General features: G+C 44.8%; 1 protein-coding gene across 1 annotated transcript in view; it reads right to left on the bottom strand.

Annotated features, from left to right (window-relative positions):
- Nucleotides 1–23,456, bottom strand: part of DOCK2 (dedicator of cytokinesis 2) — a 522,773-nt gene extending 499,317 nt beyond the window's left edge. Inside the window, exon 1 of the mRNA XM_075274736.1 lies at nt 23,317–23,456. Within this exon, the coding sequence (XP_075130837.1) occupies nt 23,317–23,359 (43 nt within the window). The 5' untranslated portion in view covers nt 23,360–23,456. The remainder of the gene's footprint in view (nt 1–23,316) is intronic.
- Between the last annotated feature and the right edge of the window lie 1,173 nt (nt 23,457–24,629).

The raw sequence follows: 24,629 nt of genomic DNA on the forward strand, positions 1-24,629 counted from the left end.
GTATCTCATCTCCTCAGGCCAGTGTATCTCATCTCTAATACGCATACAGACTTCTGAGGTGATTTAAAAAGGATGTTTTTTTAACATAATGACATGAGTGATAAAAGTATATTTCATACCCTACTTAAGGCTGGGGCCCTACGCAGCGTATACACTCTGGGAAAAATATTTTACAGTCACTGCAAGACGAATAGGATCCTTGTAAATCCCATCCACACCTTGCAAAAAAAAATATGCACTGCGGACACGCTGCAATTTCCAAAACTGTTCCTATGGGTGTAACTGAAGCAAAGAGTCCACAGAAGAAACCTCTGGGAACTTTCTGGGAACACGTTGCCACCGCGTTTTTTCCTGCAGTACTTTTTTTTGCTGCAGTTTGCTATCTGGCGCTAAGCCTTACCGTGCTTCAGGTTTAGTAGTAAAATTCTTTTGACAAAATGTATTAAAGCTTTCAGGAAGTCTTAAGAAGGCCGCAGTGAAGATGCTATGAGAGACACCATAGGTTTATACAAAAAGTATGAGAAACAATAGAAATAACGTGCTGGAGGGATGGCAGATCAGAAAGCATTTTACAGAGGCTCATTTTTATATAATGGATATTATTATTTAAAGGATATTTACAATTAATATATTTTCTATCAAACAATACAAAACTTAGAATAAACAAGTAAAGTGGTTATTCAGCTTTTCCAAAATTACTGTGCTATCCATAGCATAGTATATCAATTTTAGATTGGCGGGCAGTCTGACAGCCAGGAGCTTGGCATATCCACTGTTTCCCCAACACAACATGGCATGAAGTGTTCACTCGCTTTAGTTTGAGCAGTGAGGGTTGTAAGTACTGCAGCAGTTATTCCAGTGGCGTAACTAGGAATGGCGGGGCCCCGTGGCAAATTTTTGACATTGCCCCCCCCCCCGACGACACCGACCCCCTCCTACGCAATTCTGCGCGTTCTATTATGCCCCATAGTGGCCCCTTAACACAGCATTATCCCCCATAGTGGCCCCTGCACATAGTATTATCCCCCATAGTGGTCCCTGCACATAGTATTATCCCCCATAGTGGCCCCTGCACACAGTATTATCCCCCATAGTGGTCCCTGCACATAGTATTATCCCCCATAGTGGCCCCTGCACACAGTATTATGTCCCACAGTGGCCCCTGCACACAGTATTATCCCCCATAGTGGCCCCTGCACACAGTATTATCCTCCATAGTGGCCCCTGCGCACAGTATTATCCCCATAGTGGCCCCTGCACACAGTATTATCCCCCATAGTGGTCCCTGCACACAGTATTATGTCCCTTAGTGGCCCCTACACAAAGTATTATCCCCAATAGTGGCCCCTCCATACAGTGTTATGTCCCATAGTGGCCCCTGCAAACAGTATTATGCCCCATAGTGGCCCCTGCACACAGTATTATCCCCCATAGTGGTCCCTGCACACAGTATTATGTCCCTTAGTGGCCCCTACACACAGTATTATCCCTAATAGTGGCCCCTCCATACAGTGTTATGTCCCATAGTGGCCCCTGCAAACAGTATTATGCCCCATAGTCGCCCCTGCACACAGTATTATGTCCCTTTAGTGGACACCCATAAACAATTATTATTCTCTGGGGTCTTTTCAGACCCCAGAGTATAATAATCGGAGACCCAGGGGGAGAAAAACATAAAAAACTACTGTTACTTACCTGTCCCCCGGCTCCTACATGGTCTTCTCCGCTGCCTTCTGCGCTGCTGTCCATGTTCAATGACGTCAGAGACGTCAAGAAGGAGGCCTGGCAGGATCGTGGACAGGTAAGTAACATGTTTTTTATGTTTCTTACCTCTCCCGGTCCGCCAATCATTATATTCGGGGTCCGAAAAGACCCCCGAGTATACTGATAGCAGCGGTAGCGGCTGTCACCGGGCCCCCAATGTCCCGGGCCCTGTGGCAGCGGCCTCCGCTGCTATGGCGGTAGTTAGGCCACTGGGTTATTCCATACAAACCTATCGGACAACCACTGAGGTACTCACAATTGGTACTATTAAAAGTGCAACAAGTGAGCAATGCAGCTCAAGCCATCACTGGTAATATATATTGCTAAGGGAGGGTTCACACCTGCGCCCGGTCTCTGCCTTCAGGTTTCCATCTACTGCCTGAGAAACTGGACAAGAGACGGAAACCGGCAGACAATTTTCATCTGCAAATTGTCATCCCGTGAGCATCTTCTGCCCTCTGCGGTGAAACCGTTTTTTTTTTTAACCGGACACAAAGTTGGACATGCAGGACTTTGTGTCCAGTTAAAAAAAATGGTTTCGCCACGGAGGGCAGAAGACGCTCATGGGCGCTCACGGGTGGACACTGAATGCCAGGTTTCTGTCTCCTGTCAGCAGAAGACGGAAACCCACAAAGCGGAGACTGGGCGCAGGTGTAAATCCTCCCTAACAAATACAGTATTTATTGGTAACATATACATGCTAAAATATGTGGCTCTTTATATCTTATACAGAAATTACTTTTTCATTGCTTTGCCATTCTCCACTGGTTTGAAGGAAGTCTAAACCTATTCTAGGTATCTTGTAGAGGTGATTCTAATTATTGCTGACAGCACAATTTACTGCTGACAGACTCCTTTTAACAAGAATATGAGATAATATATTTACCCATAAACAAAGTTTGGCTACTGTGGAAATAAGACATTGCATTTCTAGAACCTACATTCAGACTACAGATGACTCATACCAGGCTGTGGACGCGCGTACATGCACCAGACGTGTGATCTCTCTACATTACCACAGCAACCGTCCTTTAAGAAACATACAGGAAGAGATGTACAAGCTGCATCTTATTGTGGTTGATCAACTGATCAATGAACTTCCTATTAGCAAAGATCAGACTAGATAATTTGCACATTACTATTCATGACGACTACTAAATCCAAGTCTACCAGATTCATCGGTTTCCTACATATGTTTATTATCAAGTATACTCTGAATCATACGTGAAACTGTCTACTCAATGAGGTATTCTAAATTCCTGTGGGGTGTGGCTACGACATGTTGACTACCAATTGTATAGTAGTGTGCAAAGGGAGCCCCATTCCCCAATCCCAGCCGACCTTAAAATGCTATTGGCATTCTACAGATGGAGTGGGATGAATATTTGTCTATTTCAGTCTCCGATAATTGTACATTAGTGAATGGAACAAAAGTAGTTTATAGAACAAATTGTAAGATATCTATTTCATGATGAAAGTCCCATAGATAAGGAAAGTATCCACAACCTAAAGAAGTAACTTGGTTGAGCTCAATTACAATGGAAGAGCCACTGGGGCATATTTATCAATGGAAGGCCAACACTTTTCTGTCTACATTTGCGCCAAAATTTACAACATATGTATGAACATCAGAAAGAACATAAAAATACAATAGGCGTGACACTTTTGAAACATGTCATCTGAATGGGCATGACATTGTCTAACTTTTTGACACATTCATGAAACTAATATGGTGATTTTCTTGTGCAGAGTGTCAATTTACACCAATTTACTTTGTGTGCCATATTGCAACATATTTGTCTTCTCGGTTAGCCAGAAAAGTTTTTATCTGCTTATTTTGCGCCAACTATTATAGGGTTTTTGATTAGGGTTGAGCAATCTGGATCAGAAAAGATCGGATTCCAATCGATGATCCAGTAAGTTTCACGATCGGGATCGGATGGAAAATGATCGGAAATCGGATTATAAAATCGATCCTTAAATCTCAAGATCGGATCAACCCTACTCCATAAACTTAAAGTAGCTAGGGTTGAGCGCTAGGATTCCGATCAGCGATCGAGTAAATTTCACGATCGGGATCAGAAAATGATCGGGAATCGGATTTTAAAATCGATCCTGAAATCTCAAGATCGGCTCAACCCTAATTTTGATGCATGCACCAAATATTAAAAAAAAGTTTAATCCTAATAAATACACAACTAAAATGAAACAACGAATATGTATCTTCAAACTGGACGGTAATGTATAAAATAAATGAATCTTTGCAAATTTACAATCTCTACGTCCGAAAAAAAAATAAAACGATGAAAAGGAACAAATAAATAAATGAATCTGTGCACATTTCCTAACCTGAGCACATGCTCCAAACTCCAATCCATATAAATAAAAGATGAAGAAAATGCAATAATAGTTTTCCGATAACAGTTTGTTCATAAAATTTTCTCATCTAAATTCAATTAAGATCAAATCATAATGGAGATTAGGTGATCATTCAGGAAAAGGGGGGAATGGCTGCAGAGCAAGTCATCAAACAAACTCTCCGCAGAATTAGAAGCTTGCCATGTACTGTTACATAGTTAGTGGGTTGAACAAAGGGGATTTTCATATCAAAGTACGTTACCTTCTATCCATAGAGAGGAATGCTGTACATTGAATTGAAATGAATGGAGTTACCATTCACCTGATCACTGGGGGTCTGAGTGGTCAAACCTCCGCCGATCTGCAAGTTAACCCTTTGCTAAGGATGGTAATAACTCTTTAACAGGGGCGTGCCTTGAGGAGGTGCAGAGGATGCAGTCGCACCGGGGCCCAGGAGCCTTAGGGGACCCATAAGCACTGGCATCTGTATAGAGATTGCAGCTTCCATCTGGCCAATAAGCCAAGGAGACCCACAGATTACCCTAACCACACTAAGGTTGATTAAACTCATTAGCACTCATAACCATCACTATCAAGAATTCTCTGTAAGGATGAGGTAGACAAAAGATTGCATCGGGCCCACAAGACTTTAGTTACACCACTTCTCTTTAATGTTCTTTCCTGACCACTGCTGGCAATTGAACAGATTTCTGGATTAACATTCTACATTAATACCAGTAACCGTGTATTCCCACAACAAATTTTATTTTCTATATAGTACTTTGCAAAATACCATCAACACTCATTGAAAAAAATTTGCCAATTTGTATATGTTGTATTGTATATGGAAATCCTCTTTCCCTACCATTGTTCAGCTTCTCTTTTTCCACTTTATTAGATCAGTTCTAAATAACCATGCATGTGCTGACCTAACAGATGGGGTATATGCAGTGCATGTTCCCTAATCTTATAGTTTGGCCAGTAAAATAATGCGTCCAAAAGACATAACAAGATTACATTCACTTTAACAATAAGCAGTGATCTTGTGTTCTCTGTTGAATCTATGGAGCAAATAATCTATTGAATTGAGTTTTATAAGGGCCATTTATATATTTATATAAAGATCTCATATTCCCCTCAACAGTCCCGTCTCTAGATTAAATAAAGTAGTTTTTTTTTTATAACTGAGCTCTTCCATGATGCATATTCATTTGTTGTCCTTCTTTGAACCTTGTCACACTCTCTGCTATCTTTTATAAGAACTGGTGCCAAAAGCAGAGTGCGCAATATGTGGTTGCACCAGTGCTTTATAGAGGAGTGAAATGATTATTAGTTCTGTAGAAACCATGCCTTCCCTTGTTGGTATATACCTCCTAACTTTCAAAGGAATGAAAGGGGGACATCATTGGTGCACCATGGTGAATTTACTGCAAAGGTATTGCAAATCTCCCATCCATGTTCCTTATACTCAACACAGTACAGTGCCCCTTTAGTGGCCTTGATATGTCCCCTTGTAGCTCATATAGCATAATATCCTCCTGAATGTGGCCCCCACAGTATAATGTCTCCATTATTATTAGTATCATGTCCTTCTTAAGAAGGCCCTCAGGGTGTAAAATCCCACTTAATGTAACAACCACAATACAATGACCGCCTAATTGTGGCCCCCACAGTATAATGCCCCTCTTAATATAGCCTCTAGTGTATAATGTCCCTTCGTGATGATGTCTCAGAAAATTTCATTAAAAAATACAACTTATACTCACCTTGCCCTGTATCCTCAATGTCTCTGCTGACAAAAACTCAAGGGCAGCAGGCATGATGTAGTCACATCACTAGATTGCACCTGCCTGCTTCGAAACTGCTGAGAGCAGAAACAGGGGCTGAATGGTGAAATAGGCAGCAGAAGAGAAACACAATTCAACTGAAGATAGGAAATATCTTCTGGCATCTAGCACTCAGAAACCAGGACAGTCCTGCAGAATCTGGGATAGTTGTATGGTATGTGTTTGGATGCAGTAGACAATATAATTTGTACTGTGATGGACACAAGTTGCAGAAGCCAAATGCTTGAAAACAATTTAAGAAAAATCCAAAAACACATGCATTTCAGTAAAACATGTTGCCCCAACGGGGTCCATTTGGAATTTACAGCTGCATTCACACTAAATTTAGGCTAAGGCCACACATAGTGTCCTGCAGCATAAAAGTGCTGTGGGGAAACCTTGGCCACAACTCATACTAAGTTCGGGGCTTCAGTGATTTTGCATTATGAATGAAATCAGTTGCAAATTTTTCTACACAAACCATTCCCCCTTCTGTTTTTCCCACAGCGCTTTTCACAGTCCGTTGAGGTTGGATGTAAAATAGAACATAAGAACAGAAACTTAGAAAGGTGCAACATAATAAACAGAAACAGAAGGGGGAATGGTTTGTGTAGAAAAAATTGCACCTGATTTCATTCATAATGCAAAATCACTGAACCCCCAAACTTGGTGTAGACCTCTAAAAGTTGCATTATACACATAAGCACTTAAAAAAAGCAATATTACAGAAATTGTGCCAAATGATAATAATACGTTATGTCAAAGGACCATCTTTTATAAATTGCATCAAATTCATCAAGTATTTGAGATGTTTTGATGAATTTGTCTCAGTTTGTGCAATTTGTGTATATTAGATCATTTGGAAAGTCAAGTATTTTATTGAATTTAATTCTAGAAGAGAAAGGTAGTTGGTAGGAGAAGTGTTCATGTAACCATTAAATTTACTGTGGCGTTCATGGTGGGCTGAAATCCGGCTACTTTATTTATGGGAACAGCAGTTATTAATAAAATATGTTTAAGGAGAAAAAATATCATTAGTTCCAGCCTAAATGATTTAGTGTCAGTGGTAAAGAAGTAAAATAAGGACAGATATGAGAGATGTTGTTGGGCCCTTCCTGTGTCAGAGGTGTGGTGCTAATACGATATTATAATGTGGACTCTACTGGCATCAACAAAACATATGAAATAGTTTTACATACACAGAATAATATGCCATGAATACAGAGCAGATGAACACGCTATCGACAAACTAACGTGATAATCTGCAATACAAGGATTTCCACCACAGTTAAACCAAATTTGTCAGGTCATTTCTGCAGTCCTTGTCAAATCCTTAACACACATGACTTATGTGTACATTACAGTGTCACTAAGGCGGTATGGAGAGGGCTCCTCAGATAAAGAGATCTTATCATTGGATATCCTTTTTTTCTGACTAACACGTAGGAATAGCCTTAAGAAAGGCTATTCTTGTCCTACCTTTAGATGTCTTCTCTGTTCCGCCATTGGGTAGAAATCCAGGTGTTCTTCGGTATGCAAATAAGTTCTCTAGCAGCACTGGGTGCTGTCCCCAGCGCTCAAACAGCACTAGGGGCGTTCCCAATGCTGCGAGAGAAATCTTGAGTGACGCCTCTATCTTCTTCTGTAACGCTCTCGCCCTGTGTCTTCTTCTACCCTGGGTTTCAAGCTTCTAGGCATGTTCAGTCGGCTCAGTCATCGGCCGACTGCATATGCCTCCACAGCCACAAGTAACTGTGTAAGTGGTCACAAGAAAATGGCCGCTTACACAGCTTACTATGTAAGCGCCCATTTTCTTGTGGCCGTGGGGGCATGTGCAGTCGGCTCTGCCTGAGGCCCGATGACAGAGCCAACTGCGCATGCCTAGAAGCTTGAAAACCAGGACAGAAGAAGAAACAGGGAGAGGGTATTCCAGAAGAAGATGGAGGCAATACTGGAGATTTCTCTCGCAGCATTGGGGATGCCCCCAGTGCTGTTTGAGCACTGGGGACCACCCCCAGTGCTGCGTGAGAACTCATTTGCACACTGAAGAAAACCTGGATTCCTACCGAACGGCGGCGCGGCGAAGACATCTAAAGGTAAGAGATGAATAGCCGTTCTTGAGGTTATTCTGACATGTTAGTCAGAAAAAAATGGTATCCAATGATAAGCCCTCTCTATACACAATGGGAAACGGTTGTATTATACAGCAGGCACCCGCCACTAACTCTCTGGATGCTTCAGTCAACTGCGACCAAGGCATCTAAACAACAGTAGTGGATGCTGCCATATTGAGCCTGATCTCCAGCCACTGGAATATTATTAGAGGTGGCGATTAGTTGTCACGACAGCTGAGAGTTTATTAAAGGACTTGTCATTGCTGAGATTTTATTAGTTGAAATATATTAATTCTATTAATTGTAATAGAAATTAATGAATTTCACAATATACTACAATACAGATGTGTTGTAATATATTGCTTGGTTCAGGTACCCTAGGAGGTCTAAAAATAAAAAATAAATAAAAGCTTTAAAAAGAATAAACAAAAATAAGAAATGTAAAAGTTTAAATCACCCCCATTTCACTAGGACTTCCTAGAAAATCAATCAATATCGCTAGGAAATACAATTTGTTCCGCATAAAATAACCTCTCATATGACTCTGTGGAAAGGAAACCTCTGCAGACTTTCTGTGAAAAGCGCTGCAGGAACAACAGCAATGTGTTTCCACCACGTTTTTTCCACAGCGTTTTTTGGCTGCAGCCCGCTATGTGGGGCCTTAGCCTAAAAGTGTTTTCTGAGTTACAAATATTGAAGACCTATTATCTGCAATGTAGATTCTATTCGAGAGAATGGGTTTTGATCTGTAGTACCTGGTCTAGCCACTACACAAAGAACAGAGCTGTCTGTTTCCTGCTTAATTCTCTGTGTATCAGCTGCTGAGAACAGCTGATCGGTGCTGGTGTCAGGTGTTAGACCCCCACTAATCTGGAATTAATGACCTGTCCTTAGCACCAACATTTATCAATGGCATCGCTAGTGTCCAAGAATGGCTCATAATCTAAATTCCTTATCAGTACGCCTTTATTGTGTGAGTTGTTGGCCTTTGTCAGAAATGCAAGAGCACTTCTCAATAGGGATTAGAGTCCCTCCATGTGACAGGTGGGGATGCTAAGTACTATACTAAAGAGGAAAAACCTAGCACACCAGTACAGTACAGCCTGACTAATAAAGCTTGACTGGTTTTTTAGTAATCTTGCTTACTTATCTAGTGGCAACATATTCTGCAACGCTTTACAGATATTGTCAGCACCATCACAATCTACATTCCCTATCAGTATGTCTTTGGAGTGTGGGAAGAAGCTGGAGTACCCAGGGGAACCCACACAAACACGGGGAGTACATACAAACTTCTTTGAGATGTTCTTCATTCCTTTCACCTGCAATCTCTCTTCCTTTTTCCAAGCCTCGATACAAAGCTCCAAGCTGAGAGCAACCTTTATCTTTCCTTTTCACTCTTTTTGTCTGTATCTTCAAGAATACTCTAACCAAGCAAACTAGCACTATGAATTAGCAACTATAAATCAAATGGAAAACCCTGTGGAGTATTTTTTTTTTTCCTTTTGTTTCTATTGTTAAAGCATGGACAAGACTCAAGACCTGATTCAGCTGGAGTTTCCTGTGTGCACATGTGCCTGTTACCATCCCCCAGGAGCTATGGTGTTAGGATTCTGCCTTGTGTACTGGAATCAGGTGCCCTGAAGCAAGATGGCGGGAAGGGCTTCGCTGAACTAAGTTTCCTGTTTCCTGCAGCTGGGCTGGACTCCTGGTCACATGCCTCTGGTCACATGCCTTTTAAGGGGCGTGGTATCTTCTGCACATTGCTTGTGTATTCTGTTGGAGTTTCCTCTGACTGACCTCAAGCTCCTGGAGCTGGCTTTGTCCCGCTGGTTCCCCAATCCTGCTGGATCTTGCAGTCCTCCTCAAGATCATCTCTATTTGCTGCTGTACCCCTGCTGGGCTCCCTGACTCAGTCACCTGACTACTCATCCTTCGGCTCAGCTGCTGCACCTGGCGACTCCGCTGCCCGCACGGAAGTGCGAAAGGTCTGCGCCTGCTGTCGCTGAAGACCCCGGTGCCTATTCGTCCACCTGGTCCGCTCTCCGGGATTCCCGTCCACCGACAGACTCTATCTGCCCTGACATCCATTTGACCTCTGCCTGGTTACGCACCGCCTTCCCGCTCTCAGCCGGCCCTTACTGTCTGCTTGTCTATCCTGTGTCAGATTTGCAATAAAGGATTGAAACCGGACCACTGGCCTCCTGCGTATCCACTCATATCGTGACAGGATACACAAGCCATCATGGAGGTCGTCACACTTCAGTCCCTAGACGCTCGCCTGAAACAGGTGAGCAGTCTCACGCAGACGCTGGCTACGGAGGTCCAGGACGTCAAGAAGCGCCTGGCTCTCCTGGAGGTACAGGTCAACCAAAATGCGCAGCAGATTGGAACTGCTTTACAGGACTTAAGCGCTCGTACTCAGACGTTGAAACGTCACATTTCCAGTGGCCCCACTACGCCTCCAGCACCAATTTCGCCTAAGTTGCCCCCGTTTCGCTTTAGCGGCGATCGGGACAAGTTCAGGGGCTTCATCAATCAATGCCATTTATATTTCGGCACTCATGAAGCACAATTTCCCACAGACCGCTCTAAGGTGCTGTGCATAATAATGTTACTAACCCACAAGGCCATCGCTTGGGCTAACCCCCTTATTGAGACAAACGATGATCGACTCAACAACCTTGATGAGTTTGTAGCCGCCATGACACAGATGTTTGATGACCCCCACCGGAGGGCTACGGCAGAAACCACCTTATTGGCGCTCAAACAGGGTAGACGTCCGGTTATCGATTACGTCATGGAGTTCCGGAGATGGGCGGTGGATACCACGTGGGACGCCAATGCCCAACTTCCGTTGTTCCGTAAGGGCTTATCAGGAGCTATGAAAGATGAATTAGCCCGGGCCGAGGCTCCCGACAATTTGGATGACTTCATTAATCATTGTGTCCGGATTGACGCCCGGATGTCGGAGCGCCGGCTGGAAAGATGGAAGGCTCTAAATCGCAGTAGTGACCCATCCTCATGGGGTTTCCCAAGGGAGGTTACAAGCAAGCCTTCCCAGCGGCCGGAGGCCGAACCCATGCTGGTCGACTCCTTGCAGCATCGCGAGAGGAATGACCGCCGAGAGCACCGGCTGCGGGAGAAACTTTGTCTGTACTGCGGTGATCCCAGTCACATGTTATTGAACTGTCCCATACGACCTCCTAAGATGGTAGCCGCGGTAGCTGATCACGAGTTATCAGATGAGGAGTCTGTCAGTTCAGATCAGAATCTACCATTAAACGCAATTATTCAGACTGTTTCCTCTATGCTGCCTCCTCCTCGGCTCGGGAACAAGAGAACGCATTGCCTTGTGTCCGTCCGCATTAAGAAGGGATCTGACTGGTTGGAGACATCGGCCATGATTGATTCCGGGGCCAGTGGAAACTTCATGGACTCCACATTTGCCGCTGAGAATAAGATCGGGATCAAGAAAAGACAGGCTCCTGTATTAATGGAGACGGTAGACGGTTCCCCCCTAGCTTCGGGTCCAGTGGATCTAGAAACAGAACCTTTACAGATCTACATCCCACCGGAACATAAGGAGACGCTGTCCTTCATGTTGATTACATCTCCTCACTTCCCCATCATTTTTGGGCTCCCCTGGCTTCAGGCACATAATCCCTCAATTAAGTGGGGAACAGGGCAGGTGACCTTTCCAACACTCTCTGCCTCCACATCGGCCGTATGACTGCCCCATTGAATTGCTACCTGGAGCGGCTATTCCATTTGGACATATTTACCCGCTTGCGGGGCCGGAATTAGAGGCCTTGAAAGTGTACATCGAGGAGAATTTGGGCAAGGGATTCATCCGTCCTTCCTCGTCCCCGGCTGGGGCCCCGATATTTTTTGTCAAGAAGAAGGACGGGTCCTTAAGACCGTGCATTGATTACAGAGACCTTAATAAGGTGACGGTACGTAACCGATATCCGTTACCCCTAATTCCCGAACTTCTAGAGAGGGTCCGCCATGCCAAGATCTTTACCAAACTAGATCTCCGGGGGGCTTACAATTTGCTACGCATCCGACCGGGGGATGAATGGAAGACCGCATTTCGCTCCCGCTATGGGCACTTTGAGTATTTAGTAATGCCATTCGGACTATGTAACGCGCCGGCCACATTTCAGCATTTGGCCAATGACATTTTTCGAGACTTACTGGACCGTTTCGTCATCATCTACCTGGACGATATCCTGATTTTTTCTGATTCCATTGCCGATCATCAGGAGCATGTCAAGACGGTCTTGAGGCGCCTCCGGGAGAACAAGTTGTATATTAAATTGGAGAAATGTGACTTCCACACGACTAAAGTTCAATTCCTGGGCTATATCCTTTCACCTCAAGGTATTAGCATGGACGATAGCAAGGTCCAAGCTGTGCTCAACTGGCCGGTTCCCAAATCCATCAAGGAGATTCAGCGGTTCATTGGCTTTGCCAATTTCTATAGACGCTTTATTAAGAACTTTTCGGAAATTGTGGCCCCTATCACTAAACTGACAAGAAGAGCAGCATCTTTTAGCTGGACTCGACAAGCCCAGGAGGCCTTTGACAGACTTAAGGACAAGTTCACATCGGCACCAGTATTGGTACACCCTGACCCGGCTCGCCCTTTCATAGTCGAGGTGGATGCCTCCGATTCAGCTGTCGGAGCCATACTGTCCCAGAGGGTCGGGGAGAAGGAGTTGTTGCATCCCTGTGCTTTCTACTCCCGGCAACTTTCTGCGGCAGAACAGAATTATGATATCGGGAATAAAGAACTGTTAGCTATCATTTCGGCCTTTAAGGAGTGGAGGCACCTTCTGCAAGGGACCTCTCAGCAGATTATTGTGTTAACAGACCACCGGAATTTAGAATTTGTGCGGTCCGCCAGGTGTTTGTCTCCCCGGCAGGAGCGGTGGAGCTTATTTTTGACTCGTTTTAATTTCTTGATTTCTTACAGGCCAGGCTCGCGGAACGGGAAGGCGGATGCCTTGTCCCGTATGTTTGCAGAGGGAGCCACAGCAGAGGTCCCTACGAGGACGATTGTTCCAGATTCTAATTTCGTGGCGGTGTTGCATGATCGGGACCTGTTGAACAACATTAAGGAGGCATACGAGACGGACCCCTTCCTTGCTCAGCCATCTACGGACGTGTCATTAAGGTTCAAGAACCACGTATGGATGGTGGGGCAGCGCCTGTATGTTCCAGAAGGGGCACGCTTGAAGGTCTTGAAATTTCTTCATGATTCCAGGTTGGCCGGACATACGGGAACTCAGAAGACGCAAGAGCTGGTCGGGCGATTCTTCTGGTGGCCGGAACTCCTAGGGGACGTTAAGAAGTATGTCCAATCCTGTGAAGTGTGTGCCAGGAACAAGGTGCCACGATCCGCACCTACGGGCCTTCTACAACCCCTGCCGGTCCCTTCACGTCCTTGGGGGTCTATATCTATGGACTTCATTGTGGAGCTTCCAGTTTCCAAGGGGAGGAACACGATCCTCGTGGTGGTGGACCGTCTGACGAAGGCGGCACATTTCATTCCTTGCACAGCGCTACCATCAGCCAAAGAGACAGCGGATTTAGTGGTAGAAAACGTGTTTCGCCTGCATGGAGTCCCGGACGACATAGTTTCTGATCGGGGGGTCCAGTTCACCGCAAGGTTCTGGCGGGCTTTCTGTGCAGCTCTTGGAATTCAGGTACAACTATCTTCTGCCTTCCACCCGCAGACCAACGGACAGACAGAACGGACGAACCAGACGTTGGAGCAGTACTTACGTTGTTATATTTCACAGCTGCAAGATGACTGGGTCCAGCTACTACCTTTAGCAGAGTTTTGTTATAACAATACACAGAGTTCTTCCACGAAGATGTCGCCATTTTATGCGAACTTGGGATATCATCCAAAGGTCATGCCGAGACTGACTGTGGATGGTCCGGTTCCCGCTGTTTCGGAGAGGGTGGCTACATTGCAGCAGGAGCTGGAGGTCCTGAAACAAACACTGTTTGCAGCCCAGGAACGTTACAAGAGAGCAGCAGATCGACACCGGCGACCGGCCCCGACGTTCAAGGTGGGCGATGCGGTCTGGCTTTCCACCAACAACTTAAAACTCAAGGTCCCATCGAGGAAGTTGGCTCAAAAATTCATGGGTCCCTACAGGGTCGTGGCTCTAGTGGGTGCGGCGGCTTGTCGATTACGGCTACCGAAGACCATGAAGATTCATCCGGTATTCCACGTTTCCTTACTGAAGACCGTAGTTCCGAATCCTTTTCCTGGACGTACACCTGCTCCACCGGGTCCGGTCGAAGTGGAGGGCCAAGAGCACTTTCTGGTAGAGAAGATTGTGGATTCCAGAATATTTCGGAACAGGCTGCAGTATTTGATCAAGTGGCAAGGATACCCGTCTGAAGACAACTCCTGGGAGCCACCAGCCAACATCAACGCCCCTCGTCTGATCGCTCAGTTCCATCAGAGGTACCCTAGGAAGCCAGGTCCTTAGCCGTCCAGAGGCCGTCCTTAGGGTGGGAGTACTGATAGGATTCTGCCTTGTGTACTGGAATCAGGTGCCCTGAAGCAAGATGGCGGGAAGGGCTTCGCTGAACTAAGTTTCCTGTTTCCTGCAGCTGGGCTGGACTCCTGGTCACATGCCTCTGGTCACATGCCTTTTAAGGGGCGTGGTATCTTCTGCACATTGCTTGTGTATTCTGTTGGAGTTTCCTCTGACTGACCTCAAGCTCCTGGAGCTGGCTTTGTCCCGCTGGTTCCCCAATCCTGCTGGGTCTTGCAGTCCTCCTCAAGATCATCTCTATTTGCTGCTGTACCCCTGCTGGGCTCCCTGACTCAGTCACCTGACTACTCATCCTTCGGCTCAGCTGCTGCACCTGGCGACTCCGCTGCCCGCACGGAAGTGCGAAAGGTCTGCGCCTGCTGTCGCTGAAGACCCCGGTGCCTATTTGTCCACCTGGTCCGCTCTCCGGGATTCCCGTCCACCGACAGACTCTATCTGCCCTGACATCCATTTGACCTCTGCCTGGTTACGCACCGCCTTCCCGCTCTCAGCCGGCCCTTACTGTCTGCTTGTCTATCCTGTGTCAGATTTGCAATAAAGGATTGAAACCGGACCACTGGCCTCCTGCGTATCCACTCATATCGTGACATATGGACAGCATGTTTCACCATGCGGCAGACAAAGCATGGAGAGTAACCTGCATGGAAGTGCGGACTTCTTCTTTCAAGAAGATGATTTTTGGCAAGATACCGAACTATCAGCTGTGAGCATGAGATCTCACTACCTACCAAAGGAACTGCTACATGTTATCATGATAGCTGCATATGTCCCGCACCTCTGAAAAAAAAAACGTTTCTGTTATATCTACATGCTGTGACCCCTCCTCATGTCCTCCAATCACGGTCGGGCTGTATTATTAACATCACTTCACACAGAGAACTAAATGATTCTGCAGTGTGTCTGTGTTTCTTTCTTTTTAGTTGCTATGATTCCTAGGATTTCTCTATCTGCCATGAGCTTGTATGTGTTTCTCTCTTGTTATATACTACTGTACCATCTATGAAACTGTATCACTGAAATTTCCCCATTGTGGGACTATTAAAGGATTATTTTAGGCCAAGAAGGAGGTGAAGTAAAGCCTGTGGAACTACAGTAACAACTCACAACCACTACACAGTGTATGGAGCTGTTCCTCATTCTTAAACCCTGCTGACACTTCAATCTAGTTCAGGAAGGGGAGGGCTGGCAGTCAGATCCCCATCAATATGATATTGGTGACCAGTGGCGTAACTACCGTGGTAGCGGCAGTAGCAGCTGCCACAGGGCCCGGGACATTAGGGGGCCCGGTGACAGCCGCTACTGCTACGTTTTTTGGTTTTTTTTAATAGGCCGTTACCGGCTGGAATTACTCCAGCCAGTAACGGCCCCATATACTTACCGATCCTGGCAGGGGCCAGGATCGGTAAGTGACACCGCGGGCCCCACAAGCACTGTTATACTCGGGGGTCTTTTCGGACCCCCGATTATAACGATCGGAGGCCCGGAGAGGTAAGAAACATAAAAAACACTGTTACTTACCCCTCCAGGCTCCGCGCAGGCTTCGGCCTACTTGCGTGACGTCATATGACCCGCGACGCAGGGCCCTGTCACATGACGTCCCGGTAAATGGCCGACAGAGAGGAGGGGAGTCGGGAGAAAGGTAAGTAAGAGAGTTTTTTATGTTTGTATCCCCCCCTTGGGTCTCTGATTATTATACTCTGGGGTCTGAAAAGACCCCAGAGTATAATAATTGTTCATGGGTGTCCACTAAAGGGACATAATACTGTGTGCAGGGGCCACTATAGGGACATAATGCTGTGTGCAGGGGCCACTATAGGGACATAATACTGTGTACTGAGGCCACTATGGGGCATAATACTGTGTGCAGGGGCAACTATGGGGCATAATACTGTGTACTGAGGCCACTATGGGGTATAATACTGTGTGCAGGGGCCACTATGGGACACAATACTGTGTGTAGGGGCCACTATGGGGACATAATACCGTGTGCAGGGGCCACTATGGGGGATAATACTGTGTGCAGGGGCCACTATGGGGACATAATACTGTGTGCAGGGGCCACTATGGGGACATAATACCGTGTGCAGGGGCCACTATGGGGGATAGTACTGTGTGCAGGGGCCACTATGGGGACACAATACTGTGTGCAGGGGCCAATATGGGGGCCAATATAGTGTGTGCAGAAATGTGCGGGGGGGTGGCGGCGGTGGTAGGGGTCAGTTGGTCGAGGTCTTCAGCGTCGGTCGGGGGGGGGGGGGCCGCCATTCCTAGTTACGCCACTGTTGGTGACCTATCCTAAGAGTAGGTGATCGATACTAATATCTTATAAAACCTCTTTAAATCAAGCATAGAGCCCAGTGTTCCACATAGATGAACATTAGTAGCACTGAAGAGATCAGTGACTTTTAACACTGTGTTGTCCTACGACGCCACTTTGGATACAAGTGAATATTTGAAATTTGTGATGTGCTAGATCTGTCCCTTTCATGTGTAAGTACTATTACAGTGTGTGGAAGTAACAACAGCTTAACCACAACCTCAGCATGGGGCTGCTGAGGGATGAAGCACATTGTGTGTAAAAATGTCCTATCTTTTGTTGCATCACTCACTACAGGGTTGTAAACATTCTGGAAATGACATCAGCACAACTATAGGTGGGGGGCTTCATGTAATGGGTTTCTATAGTGGAGCAACTGCACACAAGATCACTATGTACAATGCAAGGCATTATATGGAGCAGTGTCCAGCACACCCATGTAAGGTGATGGAACCAACGCATGACATGTTTGCTTTAAGTAGGTAGGTCCTATCACTGGTAGGGTCAACATCTGACAAGTGTGCTATTACTCTAGCCAGTTATTTCTAGCCAAATGTAATATTAATGGTCAGGTATACTAAGAAACATTAGATATTGTGAAGTTTTTATATTCTAGCAAGGTCCATAAAAGAAAGGTCTGACAGGTGTGATTACACTCCTTTTTGCTCAATAGGCATACATTCTCATAGACACACTTCAAAAATGGGGAAAGTCTTCCAGGTAGACTAAAAGCGCTCACAAAAGGTGGATCTAATATATTTAAAGCAGTTATCCATTTTTAAAAAAAATTTCTAAATGTAGATTGTGAGCCCCATATAGGGATCACAATGTACATATTTTTTTTCTCATTAAAGTATGTCTTTGTAGAATGGGAGGAAATCCACTCAAACACGGGGAGAACATACAAACTCCTTGCAGATGTTGCTCCTGGTGGGATTCGAACCCAGGACTCAAGCGCTGCAGTGCTAACCACTGAGCCATCGTGCTGCCCCCCGTTATCCAGTTTCAATCATTGATGGTCTATCCTAGGGATGGGCTGTGACCCCTGAAGAACACTGGCACCCAGGAGCATGGCTCTTGGTATTGTTTACATACTGCTGCATTCAGTGGCGTAACTAGGAATGGCAGGGCCCTGTGGCGAACTTTTGACATGGGCACCCCCCCCCCCCGACCGACACCAATGCCGAAGACCTCGACCGACCCCCTCCTACACATTTCTGCGCATTCTATTATGCCCCATAGTGGCCCCTTAACACAGTATTATCCCCAATAGTGGCCCCTCCATACAGTATTATGTCCCTTAGTGGCCCCTGCACACAGTATTATGTCCCACTGTTGACACCCATAAACAATTATTATACTCTGGGGTCTTTTCAGACCCCAAAGTATAATAATCAGGGACCCAAGGGGAATAAAAACATAAAAAACTACTGTTACTTACCCGTCCCCCGGCTCCTACGCGGTCTTCTCCGCTGCCTTCTGCGCTGCTGTCCTTGTTCAATGACGTTGGACATGACATGACCCGGGACGCAGGCCGGGTTCATGTGACGTCTGAGACGTCAGGAAGGAGGCCTGGCAGGATCGTGGAGAGGTAAGTAACATGTTTTTTATGTTTCCTACCTCTCCCGGTCCGCCAATCATTATACTTGGGGGTCCGAAAAGACCCCCCGAGTATAATGATAGCAGCGGTAGCGGCTGCCACCGGGCCCCCAATGTCCCGGGCCCTGTGGCAGCTGCCTCCGCTGCTATGGCGGTAGTTACGCCACTGGCTGCATTGCTAACTTGCAAGTATAGGTATTGCTGTGCTGTCCTGTTGAAATCTACAGGACAGTGTTGGACGCCTGCAGATCTAATATTGGATTAAACTAGATACGCTCACATGGTTTTCCCTTTTCCTACTGATTTATGATGGACATTAAGAGGGTTGTTTCATGCCAATTACCTTTGATCCAATGTTTGTGGGCATTGTTACCTTCCCCTTGTATTCAATGTTTTGTGATATGATTATCCTTTTGTAATGAAAAATTTCTTTCTCAATAAAAATCAAATTTAAAATAAATAGATTAAACTAGATAACCCATTTTACACCCATAGTTTTGAGAAAGAATGTCTTATAAACTCGTGTGGGTACGACTGACCATAACAATACTGTGAACTGTCCTCTTTGACAGCCGATGGCAGACTTTAGTCTGTCCAAAAAATTGTATGTTTTAGATATTTTTATCAGCGACAAATATCCAGTATTTGGCGTGATCGGTCCTAAGCATATGCGTTGCCTTCTTATTTTCCAAACTAAACTACCCCTTTGTGCACTTTAGTTGATAACGTTGATGTGTTGAGTGACATCATTTATACGAACAATCCCCCCATCATCAGAATGGGCACATGAAATTTATGTTATATTACAGTTTATTAATTCTTATATTGTGCAGAGATTGCCTCTGATTAGTGGCAAGTGCATGCTTAGGCTTCAGTGGTCCCAACATATGCCCATAAAATATCCTTAGAGTGGCATGCACTGGCATACTGTTTTTTACAATATTCAGAAGTGTGGTCACTTTTCAATCCAAATGGGCCACACAAGAAAAAATATTTATACACTGTTTTTGTGTTTTTATGACATACAGTAGCATATTTCCGTGCATACTCTAGGAGATTTTTTTTTTATCTCATGCACAAAATGTACAAAAGTAACCAGATGTGAAAGAGATAAAATATTTTTTAAATAAATAATAATATTCAAAAACAATAAACTGGTTTGTAAATGACATGAAAGCCTCATTGTAGGGTGTATGCTCAGTCCCATCTGGCCCATCGGATATTATACTGGTAACTTGGCTAGTGTACGTACAAATATAATATCCCACCCAAAATCTTAATCACAAGACAGATCATTTCTAATCTGCTATCTCATTTCAGCGTTATGCCAATACATGACATCGTTCTATTCTTTTTATGTAATACTGATTTTATTTGATATTTTTCCTATTATAAGCTGGTTGGACAAGACATATTATGCATATTTCTCTATGACAGATCTAGGAGACCTGAGAAGCATGTGTATGAAATACAATTGTACAGAACATACTGACACTTTAATTGAGGTCAGTAAGGAATTGCCATAAGTTTCCTGCATAACTCAGTTTTCTGGTGTGAGTTATAATAAATATGTGGGATGAGGTGTCCCTGACCCGACCTTTTTCTCCCAATTTTGACGGTTTAGTAAATTTCCCCCGTTTTCCTGAGTCACTGAGTTGAAAGTGACAAATGTAGACATCATTTAAGACTTTAACCAAATGTAAAAAAACATTGGGCTGGACGCATCATTGGCATTCTATGGTAATACTTCTTTCGCCCTTTAATCTATACTATATTACTGTACCCACAGCTTTTGATAGCTCGGTTCTTTTATTTTATGACTCCTATTGATGCCATCCTACGGCTTTATGTTTTTAAGTAATTAGACTTGGACTTCTTTAAACAAATTAGCAATAAAGATTATAACCTTCAAGCTTAGTTGCATAACAGGTGTCTTGTGGGCCTGGGTCACAGACCTCAGGCAGATGACGGAGAGTGCCAGAGAGGATGCTGAGCCCAGGAGAGGTAAGTATATGTGTTTATTAGAGATGAGCGAACAGTAAAATGTCCGAGGTTCGATATTCGTTTCGAGTAGCCCCTCAATATTCGACTACTTGAATCGAATATCGAACCCTATTATAGTCTATGAGGGGAAAATGCTCGTTTCAGGGGTAGGCAATGTTATACTTACCAAGCCCACGAGTGAGGGTCGGGCTGGATCCTCCGAGAAGTCTTCTCCGTGCAGCGTCCCCGCGGCGTCTGCCGGCTCTGAATTCACTCTGCCAGGCATCGGGCCTGGGCAGAGCAAGCAGACGTACGCAGTCGGCTCTGCCCAGGCCCAATGCCTGGCAGAGTGAATTCAGAGCCGGAAGACGCCGCGGGGAAGCTGCACGGAGAAGACTTCTAAAGGTAGGAGAAGAACCAGCGTTGATTGGCCGACTGTATAGCATTCGGCCAATCAATGCTGGTTCTGCATTGAACTTTTACATTCGAATAGCGAGTGGAACTCGATCGAGTACAAGTATTTCGAATACCGTAGTATTCGATCGAATACCTACTCGATCGAGTACTACTCGCTCATCTCTAGTGTTTATTATTTTCAGTCCCCTCCCCTGGGATAGTATCTATTAATAAGTGGCCTGACAACATTTCGGTGCCCTTTTTCACTTAAAATATATATAGGGGTCAGGGAACCAGGATTTCCCCGATCACTGTCATAGTGGTACCAGGCTATCTCCAGCTGGCCGCAGGCCCTGTATTTTGTCGGGCCCAGTTGCGGTTGTATTCCCTGCAACCATGAGCATTACGTCCCAGTTCAAGCTCAACCATGTCTAGAAGGGGAGCTCACATTGGTCTCACACTGGTGAAGGATATTTGACATCACTGTTCGCATCTAGTGATACGGCTACTTTACACGTCCTGCAATAGAACATGGGGCAGCCACTGCTCTCTATTGTGTTTACTTGGTGACATGTGACATTTACCTAAGGGTCTTATACGCTGGCTTGCGGCAGAGCTCGGTTAGTCCTTCACCACTATGAGGCCAATGTGAGCTCCCCTGCTAGACAAACTTGAGCTTGATTGAGCTGCATTTTTGAACCAGTCTAGCTCTCCTAACACGTAACACTAGGTTCACATTAGTGTTCGAGTCTCTACAGTCTCATTCTGCTTAAAATTGCCAGAGAGAAAAGTCCTGCAAGGAGGACATTTCCCTCCGTTATTTTTGCCAGAAACCAGGCGGAAACCCAGCCGACCCAATTATATTTTATGGGGTCCGTAGGTTTCTGTGGGTAACTGCTTTTTAATTGGATAGGGTACTTGAGTTTAATTCATTGGTGTTGGAGATTATATGTTGAGGCAAGTTATAAAAACAGAGGGATTTGAGAACACTGCTTTTGGTCTCTGGAGATAGTTCAATAACCTATTCAGACCCTTGTCCTCTTGTCTCACAAAACTTTTATTTTGGATAAGCACATTGTGTGCCGCTATTTAGTCCCTGTTGTCTGTATTTTTTGATCCCTTGACAAGTATACAAAATGGTGGGTCGAAATTTGTCGGTTATGGTGAGACACTTGTAGGGACTTTATTGGGGGCAGTTTTTGGTACTGCCCTTGTTAGGCAGTCAGAATTCTGGGTGTTAGTGATCATAGTGAGGTTCATTGTACTGTTTCACCCCACGCGATCAACCCTAGGATTTGCTCTGGCATTATTCCTTCCCTATATCTTTGTTCTACTAACAGGAAAGATGATTCCAGTTCTATTCTATTGTCATATTTCAATTGGACCCATGATTATTTTAAGTTCTGTGTTTTATGAATTGTCATTTTTGTAATATTGGTGTTGCAGTTTAGCTCCCCTTTACTTGAATGAAAATAAATCGCAAGGCACAAGCTGCGGACAGGAGTGGCACCCATATTTAGTTCGGATTAACCCGCTAAATTGTGATACAATTAGTTGGTACAAGGACCATTATTCGTGTATCATTAACCCAAGGCAATTTGACTGTAACCATGAGGACAGAAAGAAACTGTTTTGCTTACTATCTTGATAGCCATGATAAGAGAGTCATCTGCTAACGGAATGAAGTTTAGAGAAAAAAAAAAAATAATGCTGAGTACTATTTGCAGAGGCGGATGTAGTGAAGTGTAACTTACTGTAAGTACATAGGAGCATACAAACAAGGACTATTAGATTTCAGCATGATTTATCAACCAACGCTGCAGAGCCTTATACTCTACCTATCCCTAATATGAACAGTATCTCTATCTATCTATCTATCTATCTATCTATCTATCTATCTATCTATCGATGAGCAGATTTACCAAATCATATCTCTTGGCTAAAAGCTGAAAATACAAGACAATTGCAGTGCGTGAGCTATCCAAATAGCGACTAGTAACAACAACTAGTTCAACATCTTAGAGAAGAAATCTAGAATGCAAAGCCACTTTCAATAGAAAGAAGAAGTACTTATAAAATCTGCATATCTTCATCTTGCTAAATATGGGAAAGCTGTTGTTCCCCTTTGCCTACAATAGTTTTCATTTCAGAAAACAGAATAGATTACATTTAACACAAAAAGCAATAAGAATAAGAATCTAACATTTCTGCTAATAAGCCGCTGAGTTCTGGCATCCAGATAACTTCACAAAACCCTATGCATGCTGCACTTGTTCACGACTCCCATCATGACTGTGCACCTGCCACATCCTTCCTGTTCTAAAAGAAAAAAAAAAGCGAATGTACAAGATTTTAGAAATCTTCTTTAAACTTACCAACTCCATATCTCTCTTTGACAGTTCTCTGCCAGGGAGACATGCTGACCCGAGCAGCTGAGCTTAGAAGCACAGATGCCGCACACAACACAGGGCTTTCAAGTGTCCCTCAAGAGTTCTTGGAGGACCAGGTAGACTCGTCACCAGAGTTGAGTTTGTGTAGCTGTAGGCAGCAGATTGACATGAGCCCTCCCAGAGACACTCCTACTCAGCACTTCCTTCTTCTATGTGAAATACTAGTTTACTGAATTTCCTCTTCTCAGAGTACAGCGGCTTCACAGCCTGTGACATGCACAAGTCTTTCATATCAGATACTCTCCTGTACTCACCCAAAGGGGGGATTGATGTAACAGCTTGGTTACACTTTTACAATGTTTTACAGGTGGTGTTATATTGCTTAAAAGATGCATAGGCCCTTGTAACTTGCTTCTTTATTGCTCTAATCCATCTGAAGTAGAAAGCAAAGCTACTTTGTAAATAATCTTCATAAAAATACTATGTGGTTTTGCGTCAACAGGTCCTATGTTTCCCCATGGGTAAAGATTTCTGTATCTCTAGACCCTGGATTATTTGATTACGTAGTCATGAGTCTCACCCTTGTACATTTTTACTTTTTCCTACATAGTTATTATCTGTTGCTTGTAACAAACAATCTGTAAACACATCAACTATGATATAGCGCACCATCCACATTAGATTTTAGACTGCCAATTTAGTTGTTGACTAAACAGAACCTTTCACCACCGTCACCAATTCATGTACTTAGCATCTATTAAAGGGGTTGTCCCATCACAAGGATCCTATCTATACTGCTAGTTTATGTGGATTTAAGACTTCTCCTAAATACACTGCTTTATCAAAAGTGCTTTCCCCCTACGCCCAACAGCAGCACAACTGGGGTAATCCTGCTCCTATGAGCTGTTAGGACAGGTGGAATATTTAATTACCTAACAGCAATCAACCCCTATAAGAGGTCAGAGGACCAACTCCCCTTTGTGTTTTTTTCTGTCCTGTGGGACAGGACAGGTGGACGGGGGAGAGGTGCTTTGGCCTCCTATAGGGGTCCCCTCTCCCCCCCTAAGATTGTACCTTGCTGCGTGGTCCTGAGGGGGTCTCTCCCTGCGCCGGTCCGGGTTCCCTGCTGGAGCAAGTGAGTAGCGGCGGCATCGCGGACATCCGGATGCTGCAGGTGCCGGCAGGTAGGAACCTTTGTCTGCCGGCGGGGGCTGGGAACTAGTTCTTAGTTCCCAGGTTCCGCCCGAGCCAGGGACCGCTTCCGGGGAAACCACGTATGCGCAGGCCGCGCAACCAGG

The sequence above is a fragment of the Leptodactylus fuscus genome, chromosome 5 (genome assembly GCF_031893055.1).
Source record: "Leptodactylus fuscus isolate aLepFus1 chromosome 5, aLepFus1.hap2, whole genome shotgun sequence".
NCBI lineage: Eukaryota > Metazoa > Chordata > Amphibia > Anura > Leptodactylidae > Leptodactylus > Leptodactylus fuscus.